Consider the following 20,794-nt stretch of genomic DNA (forward strand, 5'->3'; position numbering starts at 1 on the left):
CAACAAATGTTCTCATTCCTTTCTCTCCTTCCTACAAAGTGTATCTGTTTGGGGAATGTTTGGGGGATCCCTTGCCTCATTTAAAATATTCTATTCCCAAGACAAGTTATGCCTACTGAGTTTTTCCCAAAAGCATCAAATCACTTGAAACCTTATAGTTCTATAGAATTGATTGCACCCCCCAACTTTTCCATGTCTTCACACATTTAGAAAGAAATACTATTTGTATGGTACACTGGGATTAAACATCAAGACTGATTACAGCCAGAGGTAACAGGCTCTTCCATGACCCATTTGAGGCACACAAGTGAGGCATGGATCACGTATTAGAACTCTAAAATGGTTCTCCAAGTGTGGTTCCTAGACCAACAGAAACCTGTTAGAAATGCAGTCTCTTCACCATCCAACTTGTACAGAATCAAAAACTCTGGGATTACTGTTCCACAATTTGTTTTAATAAACCCTGCAAGAGATTCTGATGCACACTGAAGCTTGAGAACTGTGTATGCCCTATACAGCTCTCTGAAGTTCTTAAATAACAACACTTTCCATTTTATTGAATGTTCTCATTTTTTAAAAAATCTGGCCTTTTTAGTGATACATGGGACCCTGAGTGGACTCTGATTAAGGGCCCACTCTCAGAGTATCTTTCTCCACATAAAGCATGGCATTTTCAAGACCAGTGACAGAGCTCTGTCCCTTCTACAGCCCAGCAGCAAAGTGTCCCTTCAAGATATGGAGGTTTAGTATTTGCAGAGAGGGAAATAAAATACAATGCAACTGGAAAATACTTGATTCTTTAAAAAAAATTTTTTTTAATGTTTATTCACTTTTTTGAAAGAAAGGGAGGCAGAGCATGAGGAGGGGAAGGGCAGAGAGAGAGGGAGACACAGAATCCCAAGCAGGCTCCAGACTCTGAGCTGTCAGCACAGAGCACAACACAGGGATCAAACGCACAGACTGAGATCATGACCTGAGCCAAAGTCAGACACAACCGACTGAGCTACCCCAGGTGCCCCTAGAAAATACTTGATTCTTAAAAGTCTTTTCCAGGGGCGCCTGGGTGGCGCAGTCGGTTGAGCGTCTGACTTCGGCCAGGTCACGATCTCGCGGTCCGTGAGTTCGAGCCCCGCGTCAGGCTCTGGGCTGATAGCTCGGAGCCTGGAGCCTGTTTCCGATTCTGTGTCTCCCTCTCTCTCTGCCCCTCCCCCCGTTCATGCTCTGTCTCTCTCTGTCCCAAAAATAAATAAAAAACGTTGAAAAAAAAAAAAAGTCTTTTCCAAAGGGTCTCAGGTCCTGTGCTGCCCCTTAGAACCTACTTCCTTGAGCACCTGTGTACCTTGATCTTTTGTCAAAGCCATTCTTCCCTAGAAGATGAATGAAATTTCCTACGAGAGGGGAGCCCTTGACCTTTCCTACTCCATTACATGATGAAAATTAAAGTTAAATAGCCTAATGGAGAAAAAGGGAATTTATTTCATATTTAATAATTAAAGTCATCATGATGATCAATTGAAAGTGTGCAGTGTATTAGGTCACAAATGTGAAAAAGAATTGTTCTCCAGATGAAAGTGCCATCTTTATTATAAAGTAAGCATTTTAAAAAAGGACTTTTACCATTCACATAGCATCTCTCTTATCCCCTCTGACCACAAAATGAGAGACTTGTTCTTTTGCTGTGAATAATATCCAAGTGAAGGAGTCACAGTAGGGATGAGACTAAGTACAGCTCCAAAAAATCTTAAAAGATTGATTCATCTTTTGACATTTTGGTTTCTTGTGTACTTATTAAAAAGTGTACCGGTTTAGTGGAATAGACCTTAACAAATGTCAACCTCAAGCTTTTTTACATTTTTTAAAAAACCAATTCCACACGTCAGCTGCTTGCTTATTCATACTTCCAGTTCTGGTCCAGCCTGAGGAGTGTGCACTTAGCGGTCACTGGTCTCCACTGAACTTTCATCAAAGAGGATTTAATGTCTCCCAGCACTCTGGTTAAAGATTTATCTTTGTTGTTACACTACATTATATTTTGTGTGTTCTCCTCCTCTCACAAATGAATGTTATTCATTTCTAGTTTTAATTTTGCTATTTTATACTTAGATTCTACAATATTCATTTCTAAAAAATGTCCTCTAAATTTCATAATGTTCTCTACCAAATAGTCTTTAAATTAGCCACAGTCAATAAACAATTTACTCTCCCACATGTTTTGCTGGATGTATTAATCTAAAAAGGGCTTTATTTAATCCAAATATGAAATTGAAATTTTACAGTGTTTATATCTCTGTCATTCATATGCAAAATAATGTCATTATTATTGGATCTCAAAAGATATAATCTACTTATTTACAATATTTAAAAGCTATGTTTTTCCATTACTTTGTTTTGTTTCTGTGTTTTCTGTTTGCTTGTTTGTTTGTATGTTAATTTCCACCTTTACCAAACAAATGAATTTAAAATGCAGGATGGGTGTCTTTCTGTCCATAATCCAATGTTTCCTGTATAAACATAAAGAATGGTAGCTTCCCATCCAATTATAAAATGGGTAGAGGACTTGAATAGATATTTCTCCAAAGAAGACATACAGATGGCCAACAAACACATGAAAAGATGCTCAACATCACTCATCATCAGGGAAATACAAATCAAAACTACAATGAGGTATCACTTCACACCTATCAGAATGGCTACTCTCAAAAAGAAAAAAACTAAGTGTTGGAAATGATGTGGAGGAAAGGGAAACTTCATGCACTATTAGTGGGAATGCAAAATGGTACAGTCACTGTGGAAACCACTATGGAAGTTCTTCAAAAAATAGAACTACCATGTGATCTAGCAATTCACTTCTGGGTATTTATCTAAAGAAAAAAAATACATTAATTCAGAAACATACATACACCTCATGTTCATTGTAGCATCATTTACCAGCCAAGATATGGAAGGAACTTGAGTATCCATCAATAAATGAATGGATAAAGAAAATGTGGTATATATAAATAGTGGAATACTACTCAGCCATAAAGGAAATTGAGATCCTGCCATTTGCAACAACATGGATAGACCTAGAGGTTTTTATGCTAAATGAAACAAGTCAGACAGAAAAACAAATACTATATGATTTCATTTATATATGGAATCTAAAACACAAAACAAATGAACAAACAAAACAGAAACAGACTTAAAGATAAAGAGAACAATTTGGTGGGGAGGCAAGGAGGGAAAAGATGAAATAGGTGAAAAGTATTAAAAGATACAAACTTCAACTCATAAAATAAACAAAACAGGGGTGCCTGGGTGGCTCAGCGGGTTAAGTGTCCAACTTCAGCTCAGGTCATGATCTCGCAGTCTGTGAATTCGAGCCCTGCATTGGGCTCTGTGCTGACAGCTTCAAGCCTGGAGCCTGCTTTGGATTCTGTGTCTCCCACTCTCTCTGCCTCTCCCCAGCTCGAGCTCTATCTCTCTCTTTCTCTCTATCTCTCTATTTTTAAATAAAAAATAATAGTAAATAAAATAAAATAAGACAGTATGTAAATATAGCATATGGAATATACTTAATAATATTGTAACAATTTTATATGGTGATAGTAGCTAAATTTATTGTGGTGATCACTTCATAATACATATAAATGCTGATTCATTTTGTTATACACCTAAAACTAATATAATATTGTTTGTCAACTAACAAAAATTTTTTAAAAATTTTTAATTAAAAGAAGAATGGTAGGCTTCCTTTGGTGATTTTATTCTTTTTTTTTCTTTTTTTTTCTTTTTTTTTTTTTGAAAGACAGGGAGCACAAATGGGGGAGGGGGCAGAGGGAGAGAGAGAGAGAAAGAGAGAGAGAGAGAGAGAGAGAGACAGAATCTTAAGCAGGCTCCATGCTCAGCACAGTGCCCAACCTGGGGCTCAATCCCACAACCCTGGGATCATAACATGAGCCAAAATCAAGAGTCAGAAGCTCAACTGACTGAGTCACCCAGGCGCCCCCTTTGGTGATTTTACTGAGAAATTCTAATTTACATAGCCGCAGACAATAAAATGTAATGAATTTGAAATCAGAGCTACCTAATTTCTAATTCTAGTTCTACCTCTTAGACAAATTGAATGACAATGAGAACAATGCTACATTTCCGGTGAATGGCCTATAGCAAGCCTGATAGCAATTAAAAAGTAGTTTTGGGGTATTTGGCTGAGACCTGTCACCCATTTGGCTGAGACCTGTCCGTGCAATCACCCAGAGTGATTCAGCCGATCTGGCTGGCAAACAATTATCCCATTTTTTCCTCACCACTCAGAAGCTGCATTCTAGGTTAAAACTAAAAAGAAAAACATAAAGGTATTCTTCCCCATTTAGAAAGAACTACTTTTATGTATCAAGAGTATAAGGACACGTAACCCACTGTCAGAAGGATGACAGTGTAAGAACTGAGATGATAGAATTTTGACAGTAGATAATACTTATTTTCATCAATATTTTTAGAATCAGTTTCTTAAAAAGTACACACAATTGGAAAATTCTTCTCACACTAGAAGATTTATTCTTTATACTACCATAGCAAAGCTTCCAAAAAGTCCTACAATAAAGAAAATTTTCCACAATGTTTTAGCTTAGGATTTCCCAAGCTTCTGTAGTTATGGACCCCTTTTTCCCTTGGAATACCTCTAAACACTATGTTGAACTAGCTTCCAAAATAAGAGCATTTGAAGACTTCTGATCTGAACTAATCATTGCATACATCTGAAAACCTAGGGCCAATTCTCTATAAATACCTGAGTTCCCAGAAATCTATCCCACTTGGGGCCCCATTATCCATCTTCAGTGTTGTGAAGTTTTAACTCAATTATGGACTTTATTTGACCTCTGAAATTGTCTTTTCAGAATTAGATCATACATATATGTATTAAATAAAATAACCTAGCTCTTACCCACACTGCTTTGTATCACAATTGCACATAATACTACCAAAACTAGGTTTAAAGTCCTCTCAAATCCTTAACTCTTCCATGAAATTCTCCAGAATGCTTTACATAGACATCCAAATATATGTCCCATTTGATGACCCAGAATTGCAACATTATTTGAAGCTACTTGAGGAAGGAGGAAATTGAGTTTGTTTCCAACATTCCATCCATGTTCCATCTAGACCCACATTTACTAGACTACACTTCTTAAGACAAGAAGATAAAACAACATATTTTACCCTCTGACATTAAAATGTCATAGAGAAAGATCCATCTGTAGTTTAATGATTTCTGAGAACTAGGTCATATGCATCTTATTACCACATAATTTGGGCATTTCCATACAGTCAGAGTGAAGATTATAGTACAGCTAACAAATGCATTCAAATAAATGTAAAAAGTCAGTGCGCATTATTCAAATCCAAAATACATTAAGAGGGGTTTTATTGGCCTGTATCATCAGGAGAATTTCCTCTCCACTTAGTTTACTTGCATTGGCACAGCTTTAGGGAAATGAATCTACAGATAATGCTTTACTTTAAATCAAGCCATGGAGGAAATCCTATATTTCTCATTTATTTCCTGCATTGTCTTAACTTCCATTTCATAAGAAGAATATTCCCCAATAAACTAGAGTTAAAACTTGGATGAGACGGGATCTAGCCAAAGAGCTTCTTAAATTCTATAGTCCTCCAACAGACATAAATTCTGGGAACTGGAGAGTTCTCCTAACTTCTCGAAGACTTTTTTAAATTCCCTTTTATTGTTTGTCATACTCCTAGTCTCAACAAGTTCTCCAGTCCATGAGGATGACCTAATTTCCCTCTTGCAGCTCCTAAAATCGTGGCTCCGTCTTGCTTCAGTCTAAGTTCTTACCGAATACACTAAAATTGAGCTGTATTCTACTCTCCTGTAGTGCCAATTCTGTACTTTAAACTTAGAGAACATGTAAATCTCAAAATTCCTTAAGTGTGAGATTTTATCCCTACTTCCTTAAGCCTATATATTAAGTTCATTAATAAATAATTTATTAAGAATGAAGGGAAGTGTATATCCATATTACCATCCTTGATATCTTTTTTTACACAGGCTTGGGGAAAATAATTTGAACAACACATTTATTGCTAATGGTAGTTCACATTTATTAGGCACTATTCTAAGTTCTTTGCATGGATTAGTTCATTCAATCTTCACAACCATCTCATCAGGCAGGTACAATTATTATCCTCATTCTATAGATGAGAAAATTGAGGCACATAAGGTTAGTTAATGTGACCCAGATTAAACAGTTAGTGACAGCCATGGTATTTGAACTCAAGTAATCTAGCTCTAGAATAAATGCTTTCAATTACTACACTATAGTACCTCTTTTGAAATCGTGAGCAAAAAAGTCAATCATTTGAAGTCCCCATATTGAGAGATACTAAAATTAATATTTTAAGTATTCTTTCAGGTCTTTAGATACATTTTCACTCCCAAGATGGCTTCTTCACTCATATGCCTGGCACCTTGATTTCTCTCTCCACATGGAAACTCATCTTTTAAGGACTCAGGGTTGTCACACTTCTTTCATTGTGGCTCAGGGCTCCAAGAGAAGAAAGTAGAAGCTGCCACTCTCTTTGGGCCTAATCCTGGAAAGTGGTGGGGCTTCACTTCTGCTATGTTCTGCCAGTCAGAGCAGTCACAGAGTCTGTCCAAATCTGAGCAGAGTTCATGGATGGCCACACCTTGATAGGAGGAACATCAAGAAATTCTTGGCCATCTTTTGTCTGGCACAACACAATTAATATATTTTAATCCGGCTTTCAAGTGCGTCTTCAGACACATAGCCACATATACTGTAAATTTGAAATAAATGGAATTATGAGACAAATGCTATTTTTGTGGACTCCTCTCTTTAAGTAGTTGACTTTTCTCCTCCCGAATACATGCCTACTTTCCCCAGCCTGGTAACCAATGTTAAAATCCTTTTCTGCAGTCATATAATCATATGTTTTACACACACACACACACACACACACACACACACACACACACACACGTCTTTATGTAGTCATTAAACAGCTGACAGGGGCGCCTGAGTGCCTCAGTCAGTTGAGCATCCAACTTTGGCTCAGGTCATGATCTCATGGTTCACGAGGTGAAGCCCCACATAGGACTCTGTGCTGACAACTCAGAGCCTGGAGCCTGCTTCAGATTCTGTGTCTCCCTCTCTCTCTGCCCCTCCTCCATGCACACTCTGTCTCTGTCTCTGTCTCTGTCTCTCTCTCTCTCTCAAAAAATGAAAAAAATGTTTTTAAAAAATTAAAATAAAAAATAAAACAGTTGATGAAGACTCTGCTTGATCAAACTTTAGTTAAGCTCCTCTAAAGCCCTCTTTTCAGCTAGGCTTCAACATTGAGCTTCAGTGTGTGTCTGTTTCATAGCCCAGTTGTAGCAAGAATCCTAAGTCAGTGTACAGCAAATCCATACCTGATATCTGATCCCACAGTATACAATAAAAGTCCTCATCCCCTACATCAGATATCTGATCACCTTGGCCTGCCTTCGGCAAGAGTCCTGTCAAGTTGGCGTAGCCAGAATCCTCCCTTACTCTTAATGTTTCCTCTTAGTCATATTTCACCCCTTGGCCCCCATGCTGCTCTTTGGCTATAAATTCCCACTTGTTCATGCTGTATTAGGAATTGAGCTCTGTTCACATGGAGGTCTTTTTTCCCCTATTACAACAGTTCCTGAATAAAATCTGGTTTTACTGCTTTACAGTTCTGGTTTTTCTTTAACATAATACCTCTCTCCAATGTACATGGAAAAGAGTTAACATTATTTTTATTGGATATATATCTATGTTATTAATATAGCAAAATGCATTCAACCATTCCCTTTAAAGATAGAAAGTGATATTCATGAAAATTATGGAAATAAAGTGCTGATGCAGAAAAAGATAGTGGATTAAACAAAGGTGTCTACTCCTACCCCTTCCTAAAGGTTTACTGAAATGCATTCACAGAGAACTTACTGTAATCTCAAACCTACAATGACAGGGAGAGTGTAAAACAGCAACAAAATCTTAGAAGCTAGAAAGCTGATGATGTTTGGTCAATCATGTTTCAGACCCGAGAAAATGAATTCCTGTCAGTAGTAAGCAAAGCCAAGAACCAACCAATTTATACTGTAAAATCACCAAATATCACAATTGGTGATTGGAATATCTCTGGAGGAAGGGTTGAATGGGAAACTAAGGTGTATTGATTGTAAGCCTATTTAAGAAACAGGAGATATGACATCATCAAGATCACAACATGGGCCATTTCTGGCTTCCATTCTCCTCTCAAGAAGAACAGTTACCAACTATCCACAGATAAGACACCATTGTGAAAATCCCAGAACCTGTAGTGAGCCTGAGGCACATCCCTGGGTGACAGGATCAAGGAGGACCATATTAGAAGGGTAAAAGGAGCAGTTTCACTTTGACTTCATTGCCCATCCCCCAGGCCAGCACAGCATCACAAGGATGTGGCCTTGTGGCCTCAACAGTGGGAAAACAGAGTCCAAAGTGGACATCAGTTGCCCCAGCATTGCAGGACACTTTTCAGGAGACCCGCTCAGATCTTTCATCAGGAGGATCACTGAGAGAATCTCCAGGCTAGACCACCACAGATCAGATAGGGAAAGGGGGCAGAGTTTATAGCAACTAGTGCTTAGAGCTTGAAGGATCACATTCTTTCTCACAGCTATGCCTGAACAGAGATTTCATCCAGCAGCTCTGCCCACCTGCAGAGCCAAACCAGTGGCCTGGTCTGGCCAGGGAGCTTGGTGGGCAATTCTATCCAATTTGGATCCCCAGCCAATGGGCTCTACCTGCCATGGAGACTGTTCTATGGCCCCATCCAGTCAGGGAAGCAAATTCTCAGTTCTATCCAATCAATGGCAGAGCATAGCCTCCAATCCTACCTGATCACAAAGCCCAGCCTACCATGTGATCCAATAATTCCACTTCTGGGTATGTAGCTGAATGAAATGAAATCACTATCTCAAGGAGATGTCTGCACTCCCATATTTATTGCATCATTATTTACAGTAGCCAAGATATGGAAACAACCTAAGTGTCCATCAATGGATGAATGGTAAAGAAAATGTGATAATACACACACACACACACACACACACACACACACAGAACTATTATTCAGCCATAAAAAAGACAGAAATCCTGCCACTCACAACAACATAGATGGACTTTGAGGACATTATGCTAAGTGAAAAAAGAGAAAAACAAATACTGTATGATCCCACTTTTGTGGAATCTAAGAAAACTGAATTCACAGAAAGAGTAGATTGGTAGTTCTCACGGGCAGGGAGAGGTAGGGGAAATGGATGAAGATATTCAAAGAGTACAAACTTTCAGTTATAGGATGAAAATTTTTTGGATCACAAGCTCCTCAGAAGCTTCCCAGGTGTAATCTAAAACTAGCCCCCCTACAGAGAGGGTAAAGAGACACTAAAGAAATAGGCAGGCCCCTCCAGGTTGGTAGATGGCAGTTTCACTAAGCAAAGGGAACTTACATACAAGGCTTAATTTGGGTGGCAAGACAAGTAGATCTCTGCACCTGTCTACCAAATCTTAAAAGTTTATATAGAGGCCTTAACTGGGTTCAGTCACACATACAGGCCAGATGGCTTCAGTACCATATCACTATCTTAAGGCTGTGTCCTTGGAGCAGCCTTCAGGAGCAGAGAAAGCAAGTGCAACTCACATTCCAAGGATAGGAGAAAGGTGAAGAGCCTCCAATTGCTAGGGTCCAGCTCATGGGGCAACTGCTGGTCAGGTCTTTTCAGTGATCTTCCCCAACAGTATGTTTCGGAGATTAATATATAGCATGGTGACTACATTTAACAATACCATAGTGTTTATTTTGAAGTGGATAAGAAAGTACATCCTAAAAGTTCTCATCACACACACACACACACACACACACACACACACACAGGTAACTATGTGAAGTGTTAGGTATGTTATCTAACCTTATTGTGCTTATCATTTTGCAATATATATGTATATCAAATCATCACGTTCTATACCTTAAACTTACACAATGTTATATGTCCATTACATCACAAAAGAACTGGGTGGAGAGGGAAAGAAACAGATCTCACCTCCAATCAGAACAGGCAGAAGATTGCCTTTCTCCCACCCTGGCAGAAAACTAGAGGTTTAGTTTTTAAAGAAGGTAAAATAGAAGATGTGGCAGTTACTGCTATGTGTTCACCAAAATCAGTTTCCTTTTCCTTCCAGGAACACAGCGAGACAACATTTGCTGGTCTCGCCTGCAATGAGAGGCAACCATGGACTGAATTCCAGCCACTAGAATATATGAGTGGGAGTGATGTGTGCCTCTCATCAAAACTTCCCACACATTTTTCCCCTTTTGGCCAACCAGATGCAATGGATCTAGCATAAATTACAAGGCCATAAAATTGAAATAAACTGGTTCCCTAATGTGAAATAAGTCAGACCAGAAAAAGACAAATATGGTATGATATAACTTACATGTGGAATCTAAAAAAGCCAAACTCATATATACAGAGACTAGAGAGTGGTTGCCATGGCTGGAGAGTCAGGAAATGGGGAGATGCTGGTCAAGAGCACAAACCTCTAATTAAAAGATTAATAAGTTCTGGGGCCTAATGTGTAGCATGGTAATTATAATTAATAACACTGTATTGTATACTTGAAAGTTGCTAAAAGAGTAGAAGTGAAATGTTCTCACCACAAAAAAAGAAATAGTAATTACATAGCATGATTGAAGGTGTCAGCTAGAACCACAGTGGTAATCATTGCCCAGGAGGTAAGTGAATCAAATCAACATGCTGTACCCCTTAAATTTACACAATGTTAGGTGTCAATTATATCTCAGTAAACCTGGGGGGGGAAAAGAAATCTATAAAAGTTTCTTAAGTTGAAAAGGATGTTCACTAACTCCCCCAAATGGGTATAACTTTCTAATAGAGTAGGTAGAACTGGGCTTGAAGTTACAAAAGGAACTTATTGTTGACTGCGCTATATTCTCCTGACAGCATCGTTCTGTCACACAACTCTAGGGGACACTATTCACATGGATAATTGTGAATGATGTCCCCTGGATTTATGCAATATGGCGGCCTGAATTCCTGTTCAACTATCTCTGTTTTATTTTTTTTTTTTATTTTTTTTTTATTTTTTTTTTTTAATTTTTTTTTTCAACGTTTTTTATTTATTTTTGGGACAGAGAGAGACAGAGCATGAACGGGGGAGGGGCAGAGAGAGAGGGAGACACAGAATCGGAAACAGGCTCCAGGCTCCGAGCCATCAGCCCAGAGCCTGACGCGGGGCTCGAACTCACGGACCGCGAGATCGTGACCTGGCTGAAGTCGGACGCTTAACCGACTGCGCCACCCAGGCGCCCCCAACTATCTCTGTTTTAAATGGCAATAAGTTGATTTAGACTTTTCTGCATTTAAAATAAATGACAGAGTTCTCAAGGACAGTGCCATTTGGGTGAATTAGTGCTCAAAATCTCTGCTCCCCAGTGCTCCATTCCCATTGTCCTCATCACATGGTATTGCAATTTCTCTGTTGATAGGCCAGTTTTCCTCACTCAATTCCTCAAGGGTAAAGAGAAGAAGATAACAGGGAGAAGGATGTCCCTTTGCTTTTCAGCAATGAGGACACATGATGAGGGAAAGAGCAATGTGGGGAGAGTCCAGGTTTTTCTCAAGCGACTATTTTCTGAAAGATCAAAGACGTATCCATGTAGTGTGTCAGGTGGATAAATTTTGGCCTTAAAAAAGTGAATCCTCTGGCTGCCTGAATAACCATATAGAAAGCATATAGAAAACATACTGAACATTACATTAGATTTTGGGTAAGCAAAGTGTGAACTTTTACTGTATTAAACCATTATGATTTGGGAATTTGTTTTAACAGCTAATATTCTTTATACCAACTTAGAACCTATCACCCCAAAGTGAGGAGCTTTCATAACAAAACAACAAAACCTAAATTATGTGAGGTTGACATGGGGTTCAAGTAAACAAACATGAGGGTATGAATGGCCAGAGACCCTTGTAATACCAGGCAAAACATTTGATAAAACTGCTGTCTGCAATAACTTGAAAGACAGGCGACTGCCTATGAGTCTGGAGCTCCAGGGGAAGTGGTTGGAAAGTGTTAGAGAGATCATACATAATGGCTACTATTGCCTGCCGTCGGCAAAGTATTGCATGTAAAAGATGAGCTCAGGTAAGAATTCGTCTGGTTTTCAAGTAATGACAGAAAAGAACAGAGAGTCCAAAGTCAGAATGCTTTTCAGGGCTGGAAAATCCGTCTCTTGGTTCACCAAATACTAAAAGATAAGATTTTAAAACACCTTAAGAAACAAGAGTCTTTTCGGCTAAGCAAGGAAATTCAGCCTTGCAGCAGATGCCAATAAGGGTGCCACCTTCCAACCAAGACACAACTCAAAGTAGTCATTCTTAAGTTGAGCAATGTGAGAGTAAAGAAATAAACAGGGAAAGCTTAAGAAGTATGTCCAGGGAATTTCTATGTGAGTGGTAACCAGTATTTGGAACTTATTGAAAGTAATAGTTTAAAAACTATCAAAATTTTGATAGAATTGCCAAAGAAATCATGACTCTGGTTTAAAGAAACCTGATTTGGAAAAGTCTTACTACAGCCCTCCAGAAGGAAAGGACAATGAGATTTACACATACTGCCAGAGAGTTACACATTCTCTGCCAGTATGCCAGAGAAGACATACTCATCAAAGTCTATGTCTGATGTGAATATAAAAGGTAATGGAGGAGAAAGAACCTCCTAGAAGGAGAGCCAGGGGCCATGAGGAACAGAGTCAGGGAAATTCCTCTCCAAAAGCAGAATCAGAGCCACACAAGAAATGTCTGTATCTTCAGGCTAGGACACTTCTATAATGCTTGCTTAACAAAATTTCAGAATCTATACACCAGAGATTGTTGTGTATCTCCTACCTTTTCTTTCCTGAATAGAATTTTCTTTGTGTTTATCCTGTCCCTGCTCTACCATTACTGGGGTAGAAGAAGAGTAGTTCCCTTGTTCACCTGTCAGTGCTTCACAAGTAACCACGTCCGGCCCTTGTAGGGGGACTGCATATCACTCAGAAATCCCAAAGTAGGAACTGGATGCCATGACCAGATGGGTTGTCTGCCTTGGGGAGGGCTGGAGGGTGATATGTTCTATGTGTGAGAGGAAAATAAGACAGATCCTAAGTGGCCAGCAGAGCAAATGATCGCAGAAGTCTCTTTATGTTCACAAAACCCTCGTTTTCTCCTCCTGGGCACATGCTAGACTACATGTTCCCAACTTGCTTACATTTAGGTGTGACTAACAGAGTTTGACCAGTAGGATATAAGTGTGATGATGTATACCAGTTCTAGGTCTGGCCCATTAAAACCTCCCGAGGTGATCCTCCCTCTCCTTTCCTATCTGCTGGCTACATTCAGAGATATGGATGAGGATCCCAAGGACCTCGGGGATGGCACAGCCACAAGGTCAAACAAACACAAACAGACAACAAAAAACTTGGGTCACTGTAGAACCAGGAAAGAACAAGGACAGTGAAGAGGGGACCATCATCAGAGAGTTGAGAAAATTGTTTCCAGAACAAAAGAGTATAAGCTCTATCAAAGCAAAAATTGTACCAGATAAAGGTGAATAAGTAAAGAAGACTTTATTCAAGGCTACTGCAACAGAGAAGAGAGGCCAGAACCAAGTCTAGTTCAACTCCTCCACCAAAATAACCTTTAGGAGAGGCTTTAAGACCTAAGGTGGGGGTTCATAGACCACCTGTGTTTGCTAATTGCCTTACCCAAAGTAAGTAAATTTGCTTGTATCTTTATGATAGGAGTTAGTTTTATAACTTGAAGCAAAGTTGTTTACCAAAGTTAGACTTCTACTCTCCCACAGAGAAGGAGAAATGGGGGGCCTGATCTTCCTCAATGATTACATTTCAAAGGGAGGGTTCCCAGGTCCTTGAGAAAGACAATCAGGGATGTAAAACTGGCAAGAGGCCTTTTTAAAATTTTACACTGAGACTCAAAGGACATCAAAAGAATTTACAATTCCAAGTTTTCTAAACTAAATTACCTAAGAAAAGGAGGGAAGAGGCCTGGAGGAAGAAGTCTGTCTAACTAAAGTTTAGTCAAGCTGAGAGGAGCATGAAGTCCTTATTGCAAATGTCCAACAAAGTCTTAGGACAGTGGATGAAAAGAGACCCACAAGAAGGCATGTGATTGTGAAATTTCAGAATAGTGAGAGTAATCAAAGATCAAGAAGTTCCTACAGAGAAAAAGCAGGTCACATACAAAACAGAAACACAGATGACTGAATTTCTCAAAGTAATGCTAGAAGCTAGAAAACAATGGAGCAATGCTTTCAAATTTCTGAGGGGAAATAACATCCAACCTAGACTTCCATACAGAGCCAAGCCATCAAGCAAGTGTAAGGGTAGAATTAAGACTTTCATACAAAGTGTCGATTTGTTTCTCATGCCTTCTTCCTGAGGAATCTATAGTTCAATGTCAGTGAAATAGTTAACCAAGAAAGAAGGAAAAGAGGAGAAAAGAGGAGATTGCATAGAAAAGAGAGAAAGAAAAAAAGAATCTCTAGGTGCTAGTGAAAGGAGATCTCCAGAAAAGAAGCATGCCTCAGGCTGAGGGGGCCACCATTCCAGAGTGAAGCAATCAGAAAACACTGAATAGAATATCTGATGCATCAGAACATCTTGGGAGGAGGGGCACCTGGGTGGCTGAGTCAGCCGAGCATCAGACTTCTGCTCAGGTCATGATCTCACATTCAACGTATTGAAGCCCCGCATCGGGCTCTGTGCTGACAGCTCAGAGCCTGGAGCCTGTTTCAGATTCTGCGTCTCCCTCTCTCTGCACCCCCCCCCCCACTAACGCTCTTTCTCAAAAATAAATAAACATTAAAAAAAAAAGAACCTCTTGGAGGAGATTTAGGCAATTGGTGCCAATTTGGAAATGAATTGATAGTGAATATATTAAAAACTGAGCAAGTCACAAAAATCACTGTTAACCCTTGGAAGACTAAAAAGTTGTATAAGAAAAGAAAAGTTATCATAGTACACTAAATATTTCCATTGTGAATACAGTTATAGAGTTATAATAATATAATCAGTGAATATTTCTCTAACCAAAAGTACAATATACATGTACATTGAGTGGGTGAGGAGATAGGCAGGGTCCATGTGCTGCAGGGATGGGGAACATAAGAGAGCTAAGTCCTCATCTAACATAATGGGATATCAACATGAAATTCAATGTAAAGTAGGAATCTGTAAGTTATTTAATTATTGCCTCTAACAGAGGGAAAGGGGACAACAGAGCCAACATGGACAGCTGGTTTTCGAAGAGACAAAAGTCTTATGAAATTATTATACTTTTATTTTTAAATTTTTTTTTTTAACGTTGTATTTATTTTTGAGACAGGGAGACACAGAGCATGAACAGGGGAGGGTCAGAGAGAGGGAGACACAGAATCTGAAACAGGCTCCAGGCTCCGAGCTGTCAGCACAGAGCCTGACGCAGGGCTCGAACTCACGGACCGCGAGATCATGACCTGAGCCGAAGTCAGCCGCTTAACCGACTGAGACACCCAGGCGCCCCGAAATTATTATACTTTTAAACTGTAAGCATGTATAGTTTGATAAATCCAAAACAAAAATAGAATAAATAAAGCAGAATAAAAGAGTAAGAGAGTATTTTCCTCACCAGAGAGTAAAGCATGCTATTAAGCCATTGTAGTCAAATCAATTTGTTGCTGGCATGGTAAAGGATGAATAGTTAATAAAACACAAAAAAGCTAAACCCAACTAGATTCCACTATATATGGTAACTTAATTATGAAAAAGGTGATATTTGAATTCTATAGGGAAAACATAGCTTGGCACAAACCACCACTCGTCTGAAAGAAAATAAAATCATACCCCTACCTACCACAACATATAAAAACAGCCTTAAGACACCTTAAAGACTTAAATATACAATAAGGGATTTAAATTTTTAGGAAAAATAACTGTAAGTAAGGTTTTTTAAAGAAGGTAAGATTTATTTGACTTTACAAAAACAAATTGTTATGTGGGCAAAAGACACTATAACAAAATCAGTGAAGAAATAACATGTGATCTATGAATATATGCTTGAACTTGCAGGCAATTAGAGAAAAGCAAATTAATTTTTTTTAACATTTATTTATTTTTGAGAGATGGAAAGAGACAGAGAGAGCATGAGCAGGAGAGGGGCAGACAGAGAGGGAGACACAGAATCAGAAGCTGGCTCCAGGCTCTGAGCTGTCAGCACAGAGCCTAATGTGGGGGTCGAACCCACAAACTATGGGATCATGACCTGAGATGAAGTTGGATGCTTAACCGACTGAGCCACCCAGGCGCCCCAAGAAAAACACATTAAAGTAGCCATATTATGAGTTTGTACATATACCAGATTAGCCATTTTCTTTAGTGAAGCCTACTTTGATGGCATTGCCAGGAGAAGGCACTGCTAGCAGAAATGTGAGTCATTATAAGAGTGTTTTTAAGAAACAATCTGCCATTACCAGATACACTTAAAATTCATGTAGCCTCAGACTCAGAAATCTCCTGCATGGATAGCTACCACATAGAAATAAAGTGCCAGTGGGTAAGAATATCAGTACAAAGATGTTTATTGTAGCATTGTTTGAAGAGGCAAAAACTGTCAACCTCTTACAGGGTTTTTTAATGGCACCACTGATGAAAACAGCTGTTTCAATAGGTTAAACCACAAAAACTGAATCAACAGACTCAGTTCCATTTAAACACCATCTCTGACTTATCAAGAAAGCTAGTATTTCCTTTTTTACACCCTGTCTCTTGGTTTCAATCATTCACACACTTTCAAATCTCTGGACCCCATGTCAGCGAAATCCCTGGAACCCACAAAAACGGTCACATGCCCAAAGCTTTTCATCAGAAAGCAACCACTCCATTTCTGTTTTCTGCACTAACCACTGTTTCCCTTTAGACCATGCCTCCTTTAATAATATATTGCTTTGAGAGTCCAGGAAACTGAGTAATGATTATATGGCTAAAAAGCAGCCGTATCTGGTGTAGTCCTACTCACATGTGAAAATATTGTCTTTCTCTAGAAAGGCACCACCAAATTCTCAACAGAAGAATAACTCCACTTGCTTCATGAAAGTACCACTCATTCTTACTTCCTTCTTTCTGTTCTACCACTTCCACATTTCATTCAATAAATACGTACTTTTGTCAGCGGCAACCACAATAAACATAATGTTATCACAGTTCCAACTTTTGTCTTCACCCATATTGATGTATATATCTGAGAGTGGGAAGAAAGGCATAATTGTTTCTAAAAGATACTTACTGGAATAGTGAAATGAAAAATCTCATTAGCAACATATAAAAATGACCTATAAAAGGGTACAGTGACTCTGTCTGGGCCCACAAATAAAATTTTGCAATGAAATTTTAAAGGAAATGGTCCTTCCATTTTAACAGTCTCTAAAACTTCAGAAACCATTCAAAGAACAACTCCCCACTTGCCTTTGTCCAGTAGCCATGTATATAAAAGATAGATGTTAATATACCTACATAAGTAAGATTTTTCTCTAAGGAATACTCAGAAAGCATAACTCTATCAAAAATATATTAGCCCATAAAATCAAGTTACTGCTATTCATATTTGGGATCTTACTGAGAAATAAGTCTCTATAAGGTTATATCATAAGTAAAGATAATAGAAAGCATCTTGAAGAGGTCACACACAAAAGAAGCCATAATTCTCTCATAATAGGGAACAATCACATTACAGGTAGCCTTTGTAGGAAGAGATGTATTGAATGCACCATGAACTTGAGGATACTATGCCAAGGAGAACAAAGCCTCCATGTAAGTTGTCCTTTTGATTTAAAGTTATAATACCTTGCCCTCCCTCAATTCCATATGGCATTATATTTCAGCAACTCAAGGCTCTGAAGTGAGCTCATATAATACAGGCAAAATCTACCTCAATCTCATGCTTGCAAATATCCCAATTAACATCAAGCGATGTGAGCAGTGGTAAAACAACACAAGAAGCAGAGTCAGGAGTCCTGGATTCCAGGCTGGGAGCTCTCACAGACTGACCTTGAGTAAGTCCCAGAATTCATTTTTCTTTCATGCAACGTGGTTAAATTAGATGATCTCTAAGTCTCCTGCCAGAAAGTCTACAACTTTGGGGCAGGTTGTAATCAGGACTGAGGAACTTAACAGCTTCTTCAGCCTCCAAATGCAACTGAGGGCCGCCCTTCCTCTGCCCTTCATTCCCTCATGTATCTGATCTTTCTTGCTTTACACTGCCCTTTCCTTCCTCCTACTGCCAATTCCCTGCCTTCATTCAACACTGCCCTCCATTATTCTCCAGTAATAATGGTAACATTCATTGAATACTTTCTATGCACCACACAGTTCACATTCATTTTCTCATTTAATCCTGAAAACTACCTCATGAAATAGGGTAAATTATTTTCTCATATAGACCATGAATCTGAGTCTTAGAAAGATGGTTTTTCCTTCACTCTACCTCTGATCGCCACATTCCAGTATATACAATAAAGTAATGAAGCAATTATTAAACACCTGGTATGAAGTCCTTGGCCACAGTGACCAGAATAAAAGGATCACATGGTGAAGGGTGAATAGTTAGTAAAACACACAAAAAAGCTAAACCCAAATAGGTCCTGCTATACATAGTAACTTAATTATGAAAAAGGTGATATTCTGTAGGGAAAGCATAGCTTGGCACAAACCACCACTCATCTGGAAGAAAATAAAATCATACCCTTACTTACCACAACATATAAAAATAACCCTAAGACACATTAAAGACTTAAATATATAATAAGGGATTGAAAATTTAGGAAAATAACTATAAGTAAGATTTTTTTAAGAAGGTAGATTTACTTGACTTTATAGAAACAAATTGTTATGTGGGCAAAAGATGCTCTAACAAAATCAGTGAAGAAATAACCTGTGATCTATGAAGATATACTTGAACTTGCAGAACTTGCAGGTAATTAGAGAAAAACAAATTAAAATTAAAATAGCCATATTATGAGTTTGTACATATATCAGTTTAGCAATGTCTCAGCTCACAGCTGCTGTTCATGATTCTTAAACAAATCTTTTAAGTAATGCCTGAGGTTAAAGTGGGGCTGTGAAAGCTGCTTGGGGAATGGGGTGATTTCTTCCCTCCTACAGTAACCTACATAGATCACGGTTGTGCTTCAGCTGTAGCAGAAGCTTGGGTGTGATGTGTCTACTTTGACCAAGGACAAGATCCCCATACTCACAGAAGCTAATATTCAACAGGTTAGGAACCAGAGAAAAACACTTTGGTCACGAAGACTTTGTTCCCTTTTTAATCAATTGACTATAAACTGCTCCAATTTTTCTATGCATATATTTTAGACTCACTAAGATGTTATGAAAGTTAAGGGGAACTATCAGATGCATCACATTGTTGTTGCAAAGAAAAGCTTTGTGCGCTTGAGCACATTATCCTCTCTAAGCATCAATTTCCTGATTTATAAAATGAAAAAAGTACCTATTTTCAAAGAGTTTTATGCACATTAAATAAAATAACTTCTATCACCTCTTAGCTGTTAGAATGGCTATCACCAAAAAGTCAAGAAATAGCAAGTGCTGGTAAAGATGTGGAGGAAAAAGGAATCCCTGTGCACTGTTGGTGGGAATGTAAATTGGTGCAGCCACTGTGGAAAACAATATGGAGGATCCTCAAAACTTTAAAAAAAGAAGTACCATAGGATGCAGTAATTCCACTTCTGGGTGTGCGTTTGAAGAAAACAAAAATACTCATTCAAAAAGATATACACCCCCCCCTGCTTATTGCAGCATTATTTACAACAGTCAAGACATGGAAACAACCTAAGTGTCTGCTGAAGGATGACTCAATAACTAGAGTGTGGAATGTATGTGTGCACATGCATGTGTGTGTGCACACTCGCGCACAATGGAAAATTATTCAGCCATAAAAAGGAATGAAATTTTGGTGGGAATTGTTCCTTTCTTGCTCCAGCCATCTTGGCAGCTGCTCTTGGTTGGGTCCATCCCGCACCTAAGGCAGGAAGATGGTGGCTGCTAGGAAGACAAAAAAGTCACTGGAGTTGATCAAGTCTAGGCAGCCACTCATTACAAAAAGTGGAAAGCACATGCTGGGATTCAAGCAGACTCTGAAAATGATCAGACATGGCAAAGTGAAACTGGTCATCCTTGCCAACTACTGCCCATCCTTGAGGAAATTTGAAACAGAATACTATGCCATGTTGGCCAAAACTAGTGTCCATCACTACAGGGGCAATAACACTGAATCGGGAACAGCACGTGGGAAATACTACAGAGTGTGCACTCCAGCTATCACTGATCCATATGATTCTGACATCTCATTAGAAGCATGTCATAACTGACTGGTGAAAAGTAAATCATGCAAAATTTTTCTTTAATAAAACTAGCCAGAGCTTGTTTAAAAAAAAAAAAGTGGGGCACCTGGGTGGCTCAATGGGTTGAGCGTCCGACTTCGGCTCAGGTCATGATCTCACGGTTTGTGAGTTTGGGCCCGCATTGGGCTCTGTGCTGACAGCTCAGAGCCTGGAGCCTGCTTCGGATTCTGTGTCTCCCTCTCTCTCTGCCCCTCCCCTACTCACACTCTGTCTCTCTCTATCAAAAATAAATAAAATGTAAAAAA

General features: G+C 38.9%; 1 protein-coding gene across 1 annotated transcript; it reads left to right on the forward strand.

The window, feature by feature from the left end:
- The first annotated feature begins 20,180 nt into the window (after positions 1-20,180).
- LOC109263615 (60S ribosomal protein L30-like) lies at positions 20,181-20,516 on the forward strand. The gene has a single exon (XM_053897164.1). It carries the CDS (start codon positions 20,181-20,183, stop codon positions 20,514-20,516), a length of 336 nt encoding a protein of 111 aa, XP_053753139.1.
- The last annotated feature ends 278 nt before the right edge of the window (positions 20,517-20,794 follow it).

Source organism: Panthera pardus, unplaced genomic scaffold (genome assembly GCF_024362965.1).
Source record: "Panthera pardus isolate Hobbes unplaced genomic scaffold, ASM2436296v1 HiC_scaffold_8, whole genome shotgun sequence".
NCBI classification, from domain to species: domain Eukaryota; kingdom Metazoa; phylum Chordata; class Mammalia; order Carnivora; family Felidae; genus Panthera; species Panthera pardus.